The sequence below is a fragment of the Gavia stellata genome, chromosome 27 (assembly GCF_030936135.1).
Source record: "Gavia stellata isolate bGavSte3 chromosome 27, bGavSte3.hap2, whole genome shotgun sequence".
Taxonomy (NCBI): Eukaryota; Metazoa; Chordata; class Aves; order Gaviiformes; family Gaviidae; genus Gavia; species Gavia stellata.
The window spans coordinates 7877095-7896882 of record NC_082620.1 but is presented as its reverse complement, the minus strand read 5'-3'; the positions used below and the strand labels follow the sequence as shown (position 1 = coordinate 7896882).

The following is a 19788-nucleotide window of genomic DNA, read 5'->3' as shown; positions in this document are numbered from 1 at the left end:
TGGCTTGAAACAACTATAAAAGGCTGTACCTTAAGCAGCCTTCCTTTAAGTGGACACATTTTACTTTGCAATTGGGAAATGCTAACAGTCTACTTAGGCTGGCTAATGTCAAGTAAGATCAGGTCATATGCCTTGCTTCTTTATATTATGCAACTGTGCCCTCAGGTCACAGTCAAATCTTATACATAGCATTAAGCACACCTATAAATGTTTGCATACTGGGGATTCATATATTTAGGACCAGAATGGTCTGCTACGTTCATAAAGTGTGATCTCCTGAATAACCCAGACCAGAGAATTCCATCCAGTAATCCCTGAACTCATGGCAGTAATTTTGCAAATTCTTTGAGGAAGAAACTGGTTTTATTGTTAGCAGAGTGCACATTAGATATAATTTCTGATGTGGTTATCCCTCAGTGAAACACAAATACTGATAATGGAAATAGTGTTTGTTAATATGGTCTTCTCATATTCAATCTCTACTTAATGCTCTGGTTTGGATCTTAAAATTTACTTAGTATCATACCACATTCACTAAAAAAAAACCAAGGAAACAAAAAACCCTGAACAAACAATCCAAACATTCATGGACTATTGACAGTTTTACTACTGCAGATGGTTAGCTAGGCATGGAAAGGACTAATCTATACCAAACACGTCTAGGAAAAAAATAAAATTGAAATATTTATGCAGACTTTTTTTCTGTCATTGCCAAAAATAAAGAAAAGGAGCTCTTGATTACAGAACAACATACAGGGGCTTCTAATTAAAGATGCTATGCAGAAGCTGAGACAATGATGTGATCTAAGGTGGAGAAGGGTGAAGAAAATCTGGTCTTACCAGTAAAGAATATAGGGGATTTACTTCGAATTTCCTCCAATTTTTGAACGAATAAGGCATTCATTTCCCTCTGTAGGGTGCCCACTTGCCTTCGAGAAGTTTCAGAGCAGCGCTTGGGGAATTCTGGGCTTCCAAGGCTTTCTAGACTGCTGGAGTTGGAGGATATAGAGCCATTGCTGGCTGCAACCAAGTTGACAGTGCTTCCATACTTGCCACCTGATTGGCACTGCCACCGCTGCCGGGAATGAGCCTTTATTCCGTGACATTTAGATTCAACATTTTTCTTCCCTGGGGTCACAAAAGACTGGGTGCTCCTTGTTAGATCATCGGCAGTTCCAGGGCTGCTGCAAGACTGCAAATCTGATTGCCGCCTGGGCTGGCCTTTAACACCCCAGGTTTTTAGCTCTAACCTCTCTTCTCCAGTTATACTGCTATACTGATCATGGTGAAGTATGTCTTTAGCAATAGGCCTGGTAGGATGATCACTCCACTTGCATTCTAGATCTGGGCTTTCTTTGGAACCAATCATGCATTTCATGCAATTGGTGGCCACTCCAATCCTACCAGAACTGTTGATGGCACAGCGTGCAAAGACGCTTTGCTTCTCGCTCTGGTGCTCCTGAAGCCGGACCCTGTTAGACCTCTGTATGGGTTCACTGAAAGCAGCAACCCCTTGAGAACAACTTTGGCTTTTGGCTTTACGAGAACTATGGGCCTTACCTTTCAACCCCTTGCCATGTACCTCTCCACTGGCACCATCTCTGGGAGCTGGTGACAGAGAAGCACCTTCTGGCTCTTGCTCAAAGCGAGGCTGTGAGGCAGCTTCCACTTCACGGTCTTCACTGGCCCCTTCAGAGCTGTTGTCTTTTGTGTCAAAAGCAATTTCGGGAAAGCCCTTCTTGCTCTTCTTCTGGCTTTTGGTGGGTGCACTGGCTGTCCGTCTCAAGATGTGGCTGCTAAAGGAATGTTTGCGATGGAGCTGACCAGCAGCATGACTGTCCAGAGAGGCCTGCTTTGGATTTCTGAGAAACAGGCCTTTTAGACCTAGAGCTTGTTTGGCCTGGAAAATTTAAAAAAAAAAAAAAAAAAAGTCCTTAATAGAAAACGCAAATCTCTTCCTATGGGCACAGGAACTCATGTACACATATGCACCACATACAGAGTCTCCTGCAGCATTCCTACCATCAGCATGAGAACTAAACCAGAAATAGGACACAGATTAAAAATTAAACAAATCAGTAACAGCAGCTTTGCAAAATTTCATGTCTTTTTTGCTCAACTATGTTTATAGATAAAATTTTCAACCAGGCTTATCTCTGTATTTGTCATAATTTTCTTACTAGCATATAGCTACTTACAACATAAACATAAACATTGGATATTGAAAAGAAAAAGTAAATAAAAGGAAATACTTCAGTCTACATGGATCTAATTCTGAAAGTTGAAGTTTCTCAGTGTGTGTTAAAAGCCACAAAGTTTGAGGTGTTCATAATGCCACACATTTCAAACTCTTTAAGACTAAAGTCAAAGTGCTTCCTTTTTAGCAATACAGCTTTCTGGGGTTTTGTTGTTTGGTTTTGGTTTTATTTCTTTAAACACAAAGCTCTGTGAGGTATGCAGTAGTAAAAAAGAAAAGATTTAAGCATGTTTTTCAATAAAACAAGTCATCTGCAATTTTGTAGAGTTAAATACGTTAGGACTGGGCCAATTAGCATTGCTGACGATTTCAATTAAATTGGAAACGTAGAGCTGAATTATCTGCCTTGAGCAGGACATTATACTTGAGCAGAACTGGACATCAGATGCAGTCAAATCTAATTTTTTCCTGTCTCTTAAACTGGAGATAGTGACTAGCACTCATACACTAGACAGGAAATCTGTGGCATGCAGCAGAGGTCCCAGCTCTAGAGCAAAACTGAATGCTCTGAGTAAATGAGAGGAAGAAACTGGGGGGAAAGAAAAAAACCCAAGCACAAAACAAACTATAGAAATGGTGGTAATTTTAAAAAGTTACTTTAAAATCATTTTAATTTTACTTGTGGTGCAACATGAGGTGGTTGCAGAACTTAACTGATAGTGACCTCTTATGCTAAAGAATATTCCTGACTTAAAAGAGATAATAATAAATCGGATGTTCAAATGGAGATTTACATTCCTTAGGAACTGCTGGGAAATAAACAATAGACGTAAAAATACCGTATTTTGTTTTTCAGTATAAAGGAGATCTACACTTCAGTTGAATTGAGCACTGTCATGAATAGCAGTTGAACTACATGTATGACAAACAATCATCAAATATTTTGTTTTCTACTTGTATACCTACATTTTCATCATTTCCTACCATACAACATTTATCCAAAGACACGCATGTATGTTTTCATCACTGAAGAAACACACTATAAACAAGTGAAGTTAGTCAGGGTGATAGTACAGTACTTCATATACTTCAGTACTTATTTAAGCATTAAACACATAAGCATTAAACATATATATTCACCATCATAAATCTCTCACCACCATACAATTGAACTACACCTCAGTGAAACAGAGTTCCAGCATTCCTGTAAACATTCCAGGTGTACTTGCCAACTTTTAAAGCCAACTTATCAGGCTGGTGCCTGATAAAGAGTATAGTGGTTTTGCTCTGTTTGTAGAGCCTTGCACACATAAATCACTTAAAGCAGAGAAAGAGGTATTTCCCTTCTAATCTAATTCTCCTTTGTTCCCTTTATTTCCCAGTTAGATCAGACTCTCTTTAGTAGCTGTAGCATAAAGAATTAATAAAAATAGAGTACATAAGCCTGTGATTGAAATGCATTGTAAGAAACCCATGATAAAATTTGATCAGCATCCATGCTTGTTGGCACTTGCTGTCAGTTCAATTTTTACCCTGTGATGTCATGTGAGGTCACATTTCTGCAGTGCCAAACAATGGCACAGAAATGTTTAATTTAAATTACAATGGTCTATCTTTCACCCCAAATATTCGAGTGCATGCTCACACATTTCAAATTTTGCTTTGTAAGACCTAATGCATAGATATTAGCTGCACTGTACAGTAAGCCTGGATTAAAAGCTGCTTTTATTCATAAGTGTCCTGTGCAATCTGGCATACAGGATCAAGGTTTATTTGTCTGACACAAAGCCCCGTGAAAGCATTCAGAATATTATTTTTATAATTGACTGAAGTTTAGTTACCACATGCCAAGATCCAGTGTGAGGAGGAGGTGACTAAAAGGAGACCTAAAATGGCCTTTAAAAGTAGGTACACGATAAGATAAAGAAGGTAGGAATTTATTTTTCCCATACAAGGCAGAGAAAATGTAATTTAAATATTAATAAACCTTCTGTGAAAGCCAGACTATTGAACAGTCTGCTTTGATCATTGTGGATTCACTTTCACTAGAAAGCTTCAAAATGAGATTATGCATTTGTTAAGGACTGAAGGGAAAAAAGCATTCTGCTCCAATTGAGACAAGTTGGCAAGTACATTAATTTATTGCTATAAAAATCAGACAATATAAATACTTGCAAAACCCAGAAAAAATTGTAATACATACACACACACAAATAATATCCAACAAAAATAAAAGAAAAGCACCGATGGAATGGGTGAGACACAGTGCAGGGCCCCAGGTATCATTCTAGCTTAGCTGGTGCATCTTTGTTAAGTTAGCCATTGTTGCTTGAATCAACGGAGTGATTCAAGAACCCGAAGACAAATTTGGTTAACTTAGGAAAAAAAAAAGTTTAAAAAACAAGGGGAAAAAAAAAAAAGAGAGCCATTTTGACGGAGATCCAGAACATGTGCTTTCAGCTTCTAGTTCAGCTTTTACAGGGCTATTTCCTTCTTTAAAGCAGACTTGAAAAACAGCACAAGAGGCTTTCCCACAATTTAGCAAACAATTCACTGTTCATGTTCTTTTCCATGTGAAAGAAGTGGTTTGAATTGTAGTACACCAGAGAAAAGACAGTAGAGGTAGAGACTCAAAGAAGAGAGAAAGGGGCAGTATAGAAGGTCTTTTATCCTGGATCTGCTTCATATATGGAAGGCTCTCCGGCTGATCAATGACCCAACAGAACTGACCAAGTCAAATGTCGCAGTTCATGTTACATGAGTTGAAGACCTTCAAAATGCTAATAAGTAAACATTGATGCTGATGAAGCAACTAGTTAGAGACATGCAGGTGTGTGGTGGTGGTCACTACACCTCCCTGAGACAGGAGGGGGTACCTTCAAGGCGTCTAAAAATGCTCTGCTTCTAAAAGTAGACTTTTTTGACATAGAGAAGCCCACTGAAATCACAAACAGACAGAGTAAAGGCAAAATAATAGTGAGAGAGGATCTCAGAGATATGCACATCTAGAAAACCACAAGAAATCTGCAATACATGAATAGACTACAGAAGAGACAGAGACAAAAAAAAAAGCATCTGCAGGAAATAGTGCAATCTATAAAGAGATTTCAGTTAAACACAAGTTAAGGTGAAAAAAAATCTAAGACTCTGTTTTATTAATATCAAACTACTGAGAGGATGGAATATCTACATTTAGAAAAAAAACCCCAAAGGTTAATGCTTGCATTAGATTATCTGGATTAATAAAGTATGGGTAAAACCAGGCTAATAACTGGTGATTTTTCTGCCCATAATTAAGAGAGTGGAAACACAGAAATAATTCTAGTTTTAACAGAACTCTGTTAACTGAAAAATCAAAGCAGAACATGATTCAGAGAGACCAAACCAGAAAGGGCTGTCTAATATTTGTTCCATATTTTCAGTAGTTTTTATTAAAAATTATAAATTAAAAAAACCCTCCACATATAAGCTTTCCTTCCAAATCCTTGTATTTTAATCACATCAGTGCACAGCACCAGCATCTTAACACCAGCAAACCCAAAGAGACTGCAATGATAATGAGAAGCAATAAGGGACATCTAATAGACTTAGAACATGAAAAGGGAATAAAACAAGCAAAAAACCAGATCAGTCCAGTAGATGGGAAGCTAGTGGATAAGACAGGGAGGAGACACCGTGATATACAAGGGTCTTTCAGTTGTTTAAAACACTTACCAAGAATAACTAATGTCCTCAAAATAGCTGTCAAAGTTTAAATGGGCATGTGCCCTACTGCAAATTATAACTATGACCAGCCAGTTACTCATGAAGAAGCCAATAAGAGCAAATAATTATGAAAGGCTAGGTAAAGTAAGGATTTAAAGAAAGATTATATCTTGTAATATTGCCAAAGAAGATTTGAGGTGAAAACTCTTAAAACATTTGCAAATACTATGAACATTGTCTCTTTCATGAAACACTGCTATCCAGAGCAGTGACTTGGAAGCCGATGAAGTTAACCAATCAGTGATAAAGGCAGGCAGACCCAGTTTGTCTTTTATTTAAAAATCCAATGGATACTAAGCTACAGACTTTGACTTTCAATGAAGGATACTGAAATATTTGCTATCCTTACAGCAGTACTGAGAAAGCAGCACAGAGGACATCACCTGAAAGCAGCAAACAACTGGAACATCATGAATGCACACAACACTGGGAAGAGGAGGAAAATCTGCCTATTCTCTATCATTTTTGACTAAGAATAGAACAGAAAAGAAGAATGCACAAAATGGATGAGTAGGGCTGGCCAGGGCAGTCATCTTCTCTGCTGGATGCATACAGCAAATAGATGCCTGCTTTCATTAAAGGACATAGGTGAGGGACACAGTCACTAATCAGATCAATTCAATTCCCACTGGTCTCATATGCTCAAGGCTGAGCTATCTGACTTTCTTGGTACAAGCATGGAGAGTTTGACAGAACTATTCAAGAAAGAGCAATAGATCTGAACACAGGAACTCCAAAGAAGTTCATGACAAAATTTAAAGCTGTTTGAATCAGCACCAACGCATGCATCCAGCAAGTGTCTGTAAGGTTACTGAGACAATTGCATCCCCCCCCTACCCGCAGTCAGAACAGGCATGACTTACATCCTATACAGTTCCCTTGAACCCAAAAATATACTCAGGAAAGATCTTAGCATTGAAATGTTCAGCCCTGCCATCACTTTTCCCTGAAGCCTGGGACTAAATGGCCTTTTTACCATACCCTGGGTGCTGGCCTTTCATCTGCGACAGTCCCTACAGTCCAAAATTAAACACTGCTCATCTGCTGTGTTCTGCTCAGACCAACACCAACAGCCTCTCTTTCACCTAAAACTTCTAAAGCGTCTTGCTTGATAGAGCTAAATTCAAACAGATTCATAATGCCATCACAGGAAGTTTCAGGCAAGACTCCTAGCCCTATCAGGATGAAGCTATACCTGCCTAAAGGTTTTGCATTAGACATCAAATTAAAATAAGCAGGAACTGATCTAAGATGTCTGAAGTGACATTCCTTCCAGAAACAGCCCTTCCTATAAATACAAAAATAAGCTTTCCTGGGATTTCTCTCTGTTTCATCCCACTGAAGTTTTGATTAAAATCCAGCAGTTTAAAAAGCTGTTTTCCTTTTTAAGGACTGTTCTAGTCCGCTTACACGAACAGCACCCCGAGAGGCACTCGGAATTCCCAGCCTAGTCAATGCCGCCTCCTGCGGTCACCGTGCTGGTACTGCAGCTTGCTACTCCAGAAAGCTCAGCCTGGTGCTGCGAGGGGCTACAAACCGGTTTCGAGATTCTCAAGGCACTGTAGGATACTTAGCTACCTGAATTTCCTGGAAATTAATAGCATAGAAGTACCTAAATCCAGCACTGCGAGGTAAGAAGCTATCTCATTTTCAGCTGGCCTAGGAAAAGTTTGAAGTTAGGGCTTTACTTTCAGCTTGGAGTTATTCATGTGAATTTAGATATAGTACCCAGATGGTTGTATTTTTCCTGCATGTGAAGCAAACACACTCTTAATAACAGGTAAACAGTGAAAATAAGTCCAACAACTATTACAAGGATCATCTTTCCTCTGCATTTTAAGTGTTATTATGGAAAAACCCCAAAGCAAATAACCCTTAAGAATTTAATTAAATTTAAAATGGGAAAGCATCAGGTAGACAGAGCCTTTATAGAATAAGCTTTGCAGGCAACAAGCACTCACGGTTCAGGTGTATAACCTTTTGTTCAGCAAGGTGCACTTACTGTATTGGACACAACCATACATATTTATATAAATGTGTGTATGCTGCAATGAAATAACCTTCCCCTATGGTTCCCGCAAAAAGGCACTGCAAATATCTCTTTTTATAACTTTCCCTATGATTTGCTTTTATCTCCATGTATATTCAGAAAGATCTCAGGCTACCGTGACAGTCACAGACATGAAGTTTACTCTAGCTGAACAAATACATTAGCTTGGACCTTCACCCACTGGCTTCCCTGGCGCGATACAAAATCCTGTCAGTTCATTTACGTATGCAAGCTGTGCTGTATTACACCAAAGGCACTCACCTTACCACAGATGTCATTAATAGCCACATGAACAAAGATGGATGCCTCTTCTATACCTTCCAGGTACACGTGTCGGTAACCTGAAACAGAGTGAACAAAGCTGACAAGGAGTTGAAGCAGATGATAGGAAGAGCATCTGGAGACTTTCCTTTTGCAAACAGCAAAAGAAATCAACCATTTTTTTTCCCAGCTTCTCCCCACAATAAGCACCCAGGCTTATGTATCACCCAGCTACACTCAGTTATCTAAGTCACACCACTTACAAACTTAACTGCCCTTTCTTCTTGTCCCTTTTATTTTATAAAAAAGCCATGTCTTGTTTTTTCCTGTGTCCATTATTGCTGCTGTCAGTCCATGATTTAAACTTGACTACATCCTCACTTGGGGACTTACAGTCCATATTAATACTACAAACATTTCAACCATGTTAATTTTATTGAGACTGAGTGTTTGTTTTTAATCTCAAAACACAAACATTTTTCTTTACTTTGAAAGAAAAGAAAAATATATACAGAAGAAGCTTTAATGTGAAAGAAGACTGAATTGAAAACAGAAATAGGAAACTGACAGAAAATGGTATTTAATAACCTGGATCCCATCATTAGAATAGGTAACTACCTGTTCTATATTAAACTGTTACTGATAGTACTCAGACCTATCAAAACTCTAGTGTTTTTCAAAATTTGATGTGAAGAAAATAGAGGAAAAAGCAGTATGAGGTAACAAGAATAAAGATTCTGTATGGTAGTCTTCCAAGTCCACAATATTTGGCCATCTGGCTTAACAACCTTACCCATTTTTTGAAAATCTAGTCCATTAGAATTAATTTAGTCGTCTTCATCATATAAGTCAGTAGCGGACCAAGGTAGAGAACTCAGGGTCCAAACTCTCAGTCTCTTGCTCTAACTAGAAATTTCTGCAGCAGACACATGCATACACATTAATCCAGCATTTGCATCTTCAGTTATCACAGAAAGAAGTCCTAGCCAACTGATTTGGGATTTCACCATTTCTGTCTTACCTGGCATCATACTGCTGAAAGCTATTGTTCTCTGTCCAATAAAATCACGCCCAATTGGATCGTGATCCCACACAAGGAACCGAATCAGTGCAATCTCTGGCATGTGTACTGTGAACACCAACGTTTCCTCCCACATTGGGTTAAAACCTCGGAATGAAGGAATCAACTTTTAGATATTTTGTTCACAAGATGCAAGAAGAAAGAAGACTGTCTACATAAAGAATGCCTAAACTGCAATGTCATTTTAGTTTTTCTGATAGTTTGATCATTGTTCTTGGAAAATCCAGTACTCCCACTCTCTTCATCAGGAGACACAACAGCACAAGAATTTGCAAGAAACATAGTTGGATCTTACTTAAAGTTGGCCCTGCTTTCAGCAGGGGTTTAGACAACTTGACTCTCTTTTGACCACAGCAAGCTCCAAACATCCTTCTCTCACACACATGAGAAGTCAGACAAATGACTTGTTTTACACCAAGACCTTCACAACATTATACCAACTCAGTTGAACAATTCAGACCCTGATGTCTGATTAACATCAAGAATGCTTAAATGAATTTTTGAGTGCTTTTCCCTAATAGGCACCAAATTTCATCTGCCTGTATCTTTATGAACAAAACTTGCCTGAAAGGATGTTTCAGCCATAAAAAAACCCTAAAAACCACGTAATCTTACCATTATCATCAACTACTCTAGTTTGTTCTTTGACGCAATCAACAGGCAAGCCTATAACTTCTACTTCAACAAATGGATCTATGATCTGGAAAACAGAAAGTAAAAAATATTGAAAACAAAGAGTGACAAAGATGAATTTCAAGCACATAGGTTTTACAATGTGGGCATTGTATGTTACTGTCTTAATAATTATTGATCCTGAGCCTTTCTGTAATGGATTCTTATGCTGATGAGAGATCTCTGGCTAAATCTTCTAAAAGCATAATTTAGAATAATCATGTTGTATGCATTTGTGATAATTTCTCTGTTCTATTCTATTTCTCTGTTCTAAAAGGAACTTTAAACACTGGTCTTCACATGAACGCTTTCTAATTTAGTGGATATTTGAGTAAAAGCTTTAAAATATATTCAAAAAGGACATGCATGATAAATACTACACAGTGTATTTGGCAAACGTCTTACCTTGTTCACCTAGCTCTAGTCTACAAAATATTTTTCATAACATACAGTGGTCAGCACAATAAAGGCCTGATTTTTCTCCAGTATAATTGTATGCAAAGGAAACAAATAAAATGAAACATGGAATTTTAAACACCATAGCTTTCAACAGGGCTTTTATTTCTGAGGATAGGCATATGCCGTGTAGCTACCTGACTCGGCTCAGACACTGACAGCAATCACATCAGGGAGCACAGGAAATTGGGTAGGGTGAGCCAGCCTACAAGTGCTTGGCTGGAGGTTAAACTAATCCTTGCTCAGGGCTAAACTAACTTCAAGTTTGGTATCTGGACAGACTGGGTGCAGATTGTTTCTTAAAATTATTTAGGCATTTTATCTTAACAGTGTTAATTTTCCTATATATTGTTGGCTCTTGACATGGGGAGTAAGTCTGTATGTTTTGCAGGCACTTCTAGAGTAGTCACTTAAAACACAACTCTCTGCAGTTGTAGGGAACTGGATTCATGGGTTCAGGTAGTTTTCTTCCAAGATTATGTTCTGCATGAGATAATTCCCCTACTGTTCAGGATAAAATGGAATTCCAACAGACTATTCTTCATCTTCTGAAATATGCATGCAATCTGAATTAGGACAAATTCCATGCTGTTGCATATTGTGATATTAATAAAAATAGACATAATGAAAGAAATGGAAATGGAAATAAATTAATTAAAACATAGATAGGTTTAGTAAACCCTCAGTATGAGTCTACTGTGTCATTTAGGGAAGTTTACCTGGTTTGATGTAGTCACCTAAAGAGCTCTGTGGAAAAAGAGTATTTAGAAGCTGATTGCAACATTCATATAAAATTCAAGCACGTAAGAATTCGCTTGAGGGGTTTGATTCTAATTGCAAAAGGCTAAAAGGAATTTTTAATTCTGACAAAACTTCATCCTAGCATTCATTAAAGACTAATATTTAATAAAGTCATGTGCATGACATTGTGACACCAACAAACAGCACAAGAAATGAAGAAGAAAGCCTCTTTAAAAAATTGCCAAGGTTGCAAATCTGGCTCCTTTTAGTCTGATATTTCATTAAGTGAAGTTGCCAGGCGTTTTATAAAACAAATAAGGGAGCACCAAAAAAAAAAATTTAAAAAAAAATAAGGACACAACAGAAGCCAAAATCATGTAATAATACTGTGCTAAATGGAGGACTGGGAGCAGATTCCTGCAAGCAGAGGGAAGGACTCCCAAGTAACTCTGCTTGCCTTGCCTGACAAGCTCAGAACTTTTCTACATTTTTTTTTTTTTAAGAGACAGACTGACTTGGCTTTATTTGCAAATGTGTTTTGGATGAAGGAGGACGTTTAGAGTACTATGGTGAGTAGAAACTCATCATGATGAGCTTATTGCCCTTCTTTGCTTCTCCTGGAGGCGCTGTATTGACAATTGGAGGAAAAATATCAACCCATTGCTGTGATGCTTAGAAGTGAAGAAAACCACCTAAAGATCTAGGATGCTAATGACCTAATTTATTCATGTTCTATGTCTCCTGACAGATAACTGCAGGAAGTTAAATCCTCACCCTTAGCCCAGCCAACATGGAAATAAACCTTCTCCAACACACAAGAACATTCACTGATTGTTCCATACCTCTCCTCTGTCTCCCAACATGGAATCACGTGGTTTTGGGAGTTGTTGACCACTGATAATTCTTAGAACCAGCTGTTTCTTCAATTGACCAGGCAGTGGGTCTTCAGAATTTGGATTAAAGACACCTGTAAGAATGAGAAGTCACATAATGTGAAAGAAGTGCAAATTTGGGGATGACTTTAGTTATAGATACCTTCAGGCTTATTTGCTTCTAGCCTCAGAAATGCATTTTTAAACAAACTAATAAGGATCCACACCCACTCTTGTCACGCAATAAGTGATCCACTTATTTTGCTCATTTTTCTTACCTTGACACATGCAGTTTGGTTTGAGGACATAGCCACAATTCCCATTGGCACTAAATTTGGCCCGGTTCAGTTGCAGCATCCTCCCCTCTGACTGGTAGTTTAGTGCAACTATTTAAAAAAAAAAAAAAAAAAAAAGGTGATATTACTTACTGAGTACATTAACAACAATCTTGTTTGTAGAACCAGGTTAAAGGAAGGACACCTAAATATATATTCACATTTGACTTCTTGGATGCAAAAACTCAAATGTTTTATGAAAAATAATTCTCTTATATAACATACATCACAGCTTTAGGGAGAGAAGCTCTCCAAAAGAGTCTGAACTCTGAACTCCTCTTGCATTTGAGAAGTTCATTTATTTCCATTTATCAGACAAGTAACTTGCATGTAAGATACATGTTTGAGGTAATCTATCTAGGTAACAACATAGACAGTAACAAGGAGGACTCAATTGTCAGTAAAGTTGGATGAGCAGAGAACTCAGAGTATTTTAAGGGGTGATTCTGGAGCTCCTATTAAAACTTCCCTCCCAAAATAAAACAAAAATAAATGCATTTTCTTTCTGCTCACCAAGTTGGCAGCCAGCATTCCAGAATGGCTGGGGATTGTAGTTACTAGAGTCCACACGATAAGAAGATGGGTAGATGCGGGACAACTGATGCTGGTTGAAACGTAGATACTGTGCTGGCTTTTGCTGCAGTATCTGGTGGGCTTTTGTTTCACTGAAAGATGAAACCTGCCAGCTGGAAGAGACTACAAAGAAAAGAGGAGGAGATTAGAGGTATTATCCTTATTTATTTATTTATTTATTTGTCTAGCTAAAGCATTCAAAACTACATAGCACTAGTTCCTTATAACTATCAAGCAACATTTGAATACATCCCACTCAGAGGGAACTACGCTTTTCTTATATTACAGCAAAATCATTGTGCTTATTGGAGGAGTTATGGTTGGGAAAATGAAGCTGAATATAATGAATTACCTGAATCTTCATTAAGAAGTTTAAAAAAAAAATTCTCTATGATTTTTTTAATTTGCTCTAGGAAAGAGCAAGTGTCTTTCTGACACTTTCAACTAAAACTTGATTCCTGTCAAAACAAGATGCAGAAAATTTAGAAAGAGGACTGAAATATCCTAGAAATTTAATGCTGGTATTTCATCAGATTTGACTTAAAAATCTAAACATTAAGCTTGAAATGCTCTTCAGACCATTCTGCCCAAGAGCATAACTAAGTCCTCTGTTATTTACCAGGATTGTAATTGTTGTGTAGCAGCTTTTATACAAGCTAGCAAGGACTGCATGTGTACTACTTACTACCTGTAGTAACTTTTTCTCCTTTATGGAAGCTGTCACACAACTCTAGACTCACTTTGTGGATTCTGGATGGCAAGTGGTCAGCTACTTCAAAATAGTATAGCTTTATTGTGTGCAGCTCTTCTGCTAAAATCTTTTCAGGGTGGGGGAGAAACAAACAGAAAACCAGCTTTTAATAAGAAGATGTGTAAGAACATAAACCTTTCAATTTCTTTGTATAGCAATTATTTTCAGCAGACTTTTAGTTCAACCTACTTTCAGTTTCAACATCATGGATGCCAACAGACTTTGTGTATTTCACCAGGTCAGAGAGTGCCCTGGACAGCTTCATTGTTTTCTTCTGTCGGTTTACCCTAGAAAGATAAAACAAATTAATTTCCCATTCATTAAGGGGTAAATTTTATCTTTCATATTTAAAAATAAATCAGGGTAAGGAAATATAAGAAGGTTTTCTTCCACCAAGGAGGTACTTAATAGTTTTATACCACACAGAGCTTCACTGTCAAAGCACAGAAATTGTAGAACCAATGGCATGAAACTATACGGAACAAGTAAGTCCTGTTCTTACATGTCAATGGCTGACATAAGTATTCACCTACTAAGATCTGGTGGGGAGCACTCTAAATTGCTTTGACCAAAGGGTGGACTATCTATTCACATATATATATATTTACTTCTTAAGTCAAGTGCTAACAAAAAAACTTTTTAAATCCCAAAGAAATAGTAAGAAAGTTATGCTCTGATCCTTCTCATTTGCTTCAGGTTATCACTAACAGCATAACTACTAACCTCCCAAAGAAAGCTCCAAAGTATCCTAGAGAGCTGCTTGACTTGATTTCTTTCTTTTGAAGCCTGAAGCTCAAGCAACCATTCTGCAAAGGATCTTTGATGTCAGGATTTTTGAAGAGCCAATTTCAAAAGACAAATCAAAATCATCACCTAAATGCTGATGCAATTTCATTTGGCAAATTATAAAACAATTAAAAAAAAAAATCAGCTGGGGACCTGATACACTGCAAATCCACCTTAATGGATTCACTGGGCCACCAGTCAAATGGCCTATATATCAGCTGGATGAGATGGTAAAAGCTCAAAACACATACAAGGTCCACTGTACTTTGCCAATTAGTCTGAATGGCACCAAGAGATGATTCTGATGATCTTGTGGCAGACATCGGATCTACCCTTATACCAGATTCCTGTCACGTGCCTGCAGCCTTCAACAAATTGGCTTCTAGACCTGAAGCCTACCTATTTAGTGGGTACATTTATGTAGGTATCTTTTTTAGAAAGAAAATTTGCCAAATCACTTGTTAACAAACCTGCTGTAATGTACGGAGCTCCTGGCTAAATTTCCTTGAGAATCCAAATCATCTTCACCTTCTTCCAGACTTGTTGCCTTTTTCAATTTGCTTCCTTTTTTCTGTGCCGCAAGGAAATAAAACCATAATATCATAACCGTCTGATCAATGTTTGAGCAGCTGGATACAATTCTGCTTTGTTATGCCAATGAGTATGTTACTTACAGAAAATGGGAAATGACACCTTTTGTAACACTTACTATTGCAGAACAATATGCATGCACATGGGGAAGACTCAGCCCAAGGTCAGAGCCTTTTTATAAAAGAATCACAAATCCTCCGATAAAAGGTGCAAATGAATTTTTATGTTTTCCAGATTAGATCTTGGATACTTTGGGCCTTGATGTAAATTGAAACTATCTGTTATGCACAATTATAACCAGTTATCCAGCCTATCTATTCAGTGAACAGTCTGATAGCAAGCCTCTGTCAGACAATGTAATTATTACATTCTTCTCCACCAATGCGTGCAAAGAAAAAACCTACCCAAGAATACAATATTTAGTGTAGACCTAATCTACCGAGTGGCTCACCTTGCGTTTAGAAAAACTGCCCATCAATGACCGGCTGTGCCTTTTACTGGTACTGAAGTCTTCCACAGATTCCACATCATCCTCAAGTTTATTCTAAAGCAACCAAACAGAAAGAATAATGTAGCAGACCAGAGTGCTACAGACAGCATATCTTGAACATCATCAGAAATAGTTTGGGAAGCAATCTTGCTTAAAGTGTCCACAGAATTGGACCAGACCAATGCAGACTTTTTTTTTTCAAACACAAGCTGAGTACAAGACCTTGTATCCTGGGATTAATTGCCATCATTTTTGTCCATGGGAACTTTCAAAGCAGACAGAAATCACACAAATACCTAACCCCAATTTTATTTTCATCCAGGCAAAGTCGGAATGCCCCCATACCACATACATTCATTGACACCAGACTGGTTTGTAGCTTAATGTTTGAAAAGCATAGTTTAACAGGACTTATTTCTGCCAATTACACAGTTTTACTAGGATACTCCATGGTAAGAAAGAAACAAAATCCTTGTAATCCCTAAAAATGTATATATTTCATTGGTGCCACTGGTTTTTAATATGACCTTACAGTTTCATTGTTTCCTCAGCTAATAAAACACAGACTATTCTGGGTAACACCTATGCAAAAGGATTCTTGAGGTCTTGGCCTTGTAGTGGATCTTACAAGAATAACTGTGTGATACATTATGTAAATCATTAGGCTTAAAAGTAGATACAAAACTCATGCCATAGAAAGTTTTGGGAAGCTGATATTTAGTTCTCATCTAGTTTTAATCCCTAGTTAATACACCTGCTTATTATTGGCAGATCTCCAATGTTTTTCATTTGTATGCAACAATCTTGCTAAGCTTTTTGGGGCTTATTACAAATTCTAAAATGACAATGCCTCAACTTCATGAAGTGTAGTCTGTGGGCTGAGTACATTTTTGTAACTAAGCATTAGTATAAAATTAAAATACAAATGTAAATGCATAGAACATAGACAACCAAGGAAAAAACCCAACTTTCATATGCACTTTTTATAATGGAAAATAAAATTCTTTCTGTTGAAAAGTACATTTCATGCTCCAATTGCTGTGTGAGCAAGAAAAAAAGCTTTGTGTATCTGACAGTGATGTTCACCTGGCATCATCATTAACCGAATGAATTCAGCTGTGAATCTGAAGTCAATAATACATGATTTATTCAGTAAGCTAATAAAACACAACAAATGGAAATGCTAAACACCTTCTTCTCTGAAGTCACTGGAGAAAGTCATTGGACTTTGGAGAAAGAGGTGGTTAGCATTTCAGTTTATATTTTAAAGAAATGTTATATTTCATTATTCATCTGCAATAACAGACTATCCCTCTGCATCAAGTGTGAATCATAAAAACAGCTAAAATTAAAATCTCATTATCAGCAAATTAAAAAGAAGCTTCTCCTAAATGGACATAAATGCAAAAAGTATTCTTCCTCATAATAGAGCTTTTATAAAAGCAACATGAGGTATTAATAAGATGTCATGACAAAATATTAAAAAAATATTACAGAAGAAGGGAATGTGTTTTCTTATATATTGAAATAGCCAAATACGTGGTGGTCAGGGCAGTCATCCAAGAATGAAAAACATAGCTTCAAAATCTCAGTTCCACCTAAGTCTGACTGTGGACATGAACCTGGATCTCTTGCATCCAGGTGAACATTTTGGCTCTCTGGTTATTCTTGAGTTGTATTATCCTAGTTAACCTAGACAGGAGACAGGGACCTAATGGCAAATAGACTCTGCAAAATTCATCGTGTGACTCACACTATCTTGTTTTAAGGGAAGTGCTGAGCGTTCTTTAGTTTCATTAGTACTACGATAGCTGCAGGCACCTCAGGTAAACTGAGCTATCTTTATTGGGGAGTCTCAAAACAGATTTAAAAGCCCAACTTCAGACATCCACCTTTGAAAGAAGAAGCATTATTGTTATGAAATAGTAGTACTATGTAGCTACAGAGACAAACAAAACAACAATCGGGTCTAGGGGGAAGTGAAGTACAATGAAACATGGTCACCTTCTTACTGTCCAATTTTAGACCAGCCTTTCCTGATGATGGTAGAGTGGTAACTGTAAAATTGTTTGGATCTTCACAGTCACGGATTTTGGATTCTTTTATCAGTGAGTCAAGTTTTTTCTTTGCTATATTCTCCACTCTTTTCCTATTAGTAGATGCCTACAAACAAAACAGAATCGTTAAACTAGATAGGGATGAAAAAATTCTTAGTTTGAGCCAGGATTAATGCAAACTAAAATGTTATGTGCAAGGAAAAAAAAAAAAAGCACTTCTTCATTTGCATAAGGTGAAGCAGGTATCTGCAGCTCGATATCAGACTTAATGTAAGGTGTGGAAGCATAAGAGGCCCTGAAGTATATGTTAGATCTAAAGTGTAAACAGATTGTCTGAAGTGATGAGAGACTAAAACTAATTAAAACAGTTCCAATTAAACCAAGACTAACTGTTAGCAGAGCTATTCAGATTTAATATCTGTTACAAGCCAAGGATGTGATGATATACAAATAGTTATTACTGAGATGACTCCTCATACTGAACTGGATTAACATATGCTATGTTTTGCAGTACATATTTAGTAAAAAATCTGATCTATTCCACTGTGCTGTCCAATAAGGCATTCTTCACAGAAATTTAATAGTAATGGATATGTGTGGAAACTCTGAGTATACGGTATTTCTCTCACACATTGGGGTTGATGGACTGCATTCATATGCTATGTCAAGGTGGACTCTGCAGCTACAATAGATGCAAGATTCTACTGGATGGAATGGGAGAAGCTTTAGAATTTTGGTTTCAGCACTTCAAGGGCAAAATGTAAGAAAACTCCTGTTCCCTCCTTCTGTGTACATCACAGCCCATGTGAGGAAGTGGAGGAAACAAAAATAAAAATCCAGAGGTTTTGTTTTCATCCATGAGGCATAAACTCACAATCCCAGGTCTTTTAAGAGGTGACAGATTGTGTTTTCTCAGTAGGCCTTAAGAATTCCCAGTTAAATTTGACATGAAACAAACTATGTTTTTCTGAGCTCTTCAAAATTTGGCTTGGAAAGCAAACCAGATGTAGCAAATCTCAGATTTAAAGCATCAGTAAACCTCACAGCAAAGTGAACTGTTAGTAACAAAGACAATGAGGTCAGCAAAGCAATGCCTAATGAGCCTTTAGTGAAAATAATACACCCAGCCATAACATGTTACTACCTAATTTTTTATGAAAGATGACACTTTTCTTACTGGCATTCATTTCTCCATCCATTTCATGGAAGAAAATTAAACATTATTTGACATCTCTTTATAAATAGCGTATGTGTGGGCTAAGTTGACAAGTATCATGGCAAAAATAATTTCTAGCAATGAAAGATCTGCTAACATTTCTGCTTGTTCAAGTATCTGGATTAGGATCCTCTCGAAACAAACCATCTTTAAGTCTAGAAATTATCTGGAAAACTTGCAAAATCAGGATCTTAAGTACCACAGCGCCCCTGATTTCAGCAGGGTTACCAAAGCACCTGCCTTGTTTCCTTTGGATATTGGAAACAGTCTGCCATGCCTGGGATACAGACAAAAGAACTAGAAAACAGGAAAACAAGCTGAGTGAACTTTGTTGATCACAGTGAAGTTGCAAAGTCAAGAAATGACCAATTCTCATTTTATTCAGTTTGCGTAGTTCTAGGTTCCCTGTACAGTCAACAACATACATGTTGTATCACCCCGGCTGTACAATACCTTCCACTTTGAAAAGATGCATCATGTAACAAGAAAGGGTCAAAAAACATGAAGCATTAAAACATCACAGATCTCAGCTTTAAAATATTGAAAAGTGATATGCTAAAACATATTAATTTAAAAAACCAGATTATTCTTCCCCTTTGGGAAATCTCCCCCCTTATTCATAAAGAGCTTTCTCTTTTAGTTTTAGATGAAAAGGATCAAATCCATAACAGAAAATGAGGAAATAGCCTGAGGGAGAGAGGACTGAAAATGCAATTCTCTCTCCAAGGCAATCTAGTTTATGTTATTAAATGGTTTTGCTGTGTATTTCATATTGCTTCTGTAAGATGCAATGTCACTTGCCAGAAGATTGAAGTGACAAAAAAAATTAACTTTTAAAAAGGATGAAGAAATAAGGGTTTTTCAGATTGAAGCAAGCAAAGATTAAAATATTCT

General features: G+C 37.3%; 1 protein-coding gene across 1 annotated transcript in view; it reads right to left on the bottom strand.

The window, feature by feature from the left end:
• The window catches only part of PLCH2 (phospholipase C eta 2), a 100134-nt gene that overhangs the window by 4496 nt on the left and 75850 nt on the right, over positions 1 to 19788 (bottom strand). The window contains exons 11-21 of the mRNA XM_059829998.1: positions 17626 to 17784; positions 15583 to 15675; positions 15011 to 15111; positions 13944 to 14041; positions 12944 to 13126; positions 12374 to 12481; positions 12066 to 12190; positions 9970 to 10054; positions 9295 to 9441; positions 8274 to 8353; positions 1561 to 1900 (exon numbers count right to left, since the gene is read on the bottom strand). Of these exons, the coding sequence (XP_059685981.1) occupies positions 1561 to 1900; positions 8274 to 8353; positions 9295 to 9441; positions 9970 to 10054; positions 12066 to 12190; positions 12374 to 12481; positions 12944 to 13126; positions 13944 to 14041; positions 15011 to 15111; positions 15583 to 15675; positions 17626 to 17784 (1519 nt within the window). The remainder of the gene's footprint in view (positions 1 to 1560; positions 1901 to 8273; positions 8354 to 9294; positions 9442 to 9969; positions 10055 to 12065; positions 12191 to 12373; positions 12482 to 12943; positions 13127 to 13943; positions 14042 to 15010; positions 15112 to 15582; positions 15676 to 17625; positions 17785 to 19788) is intronic.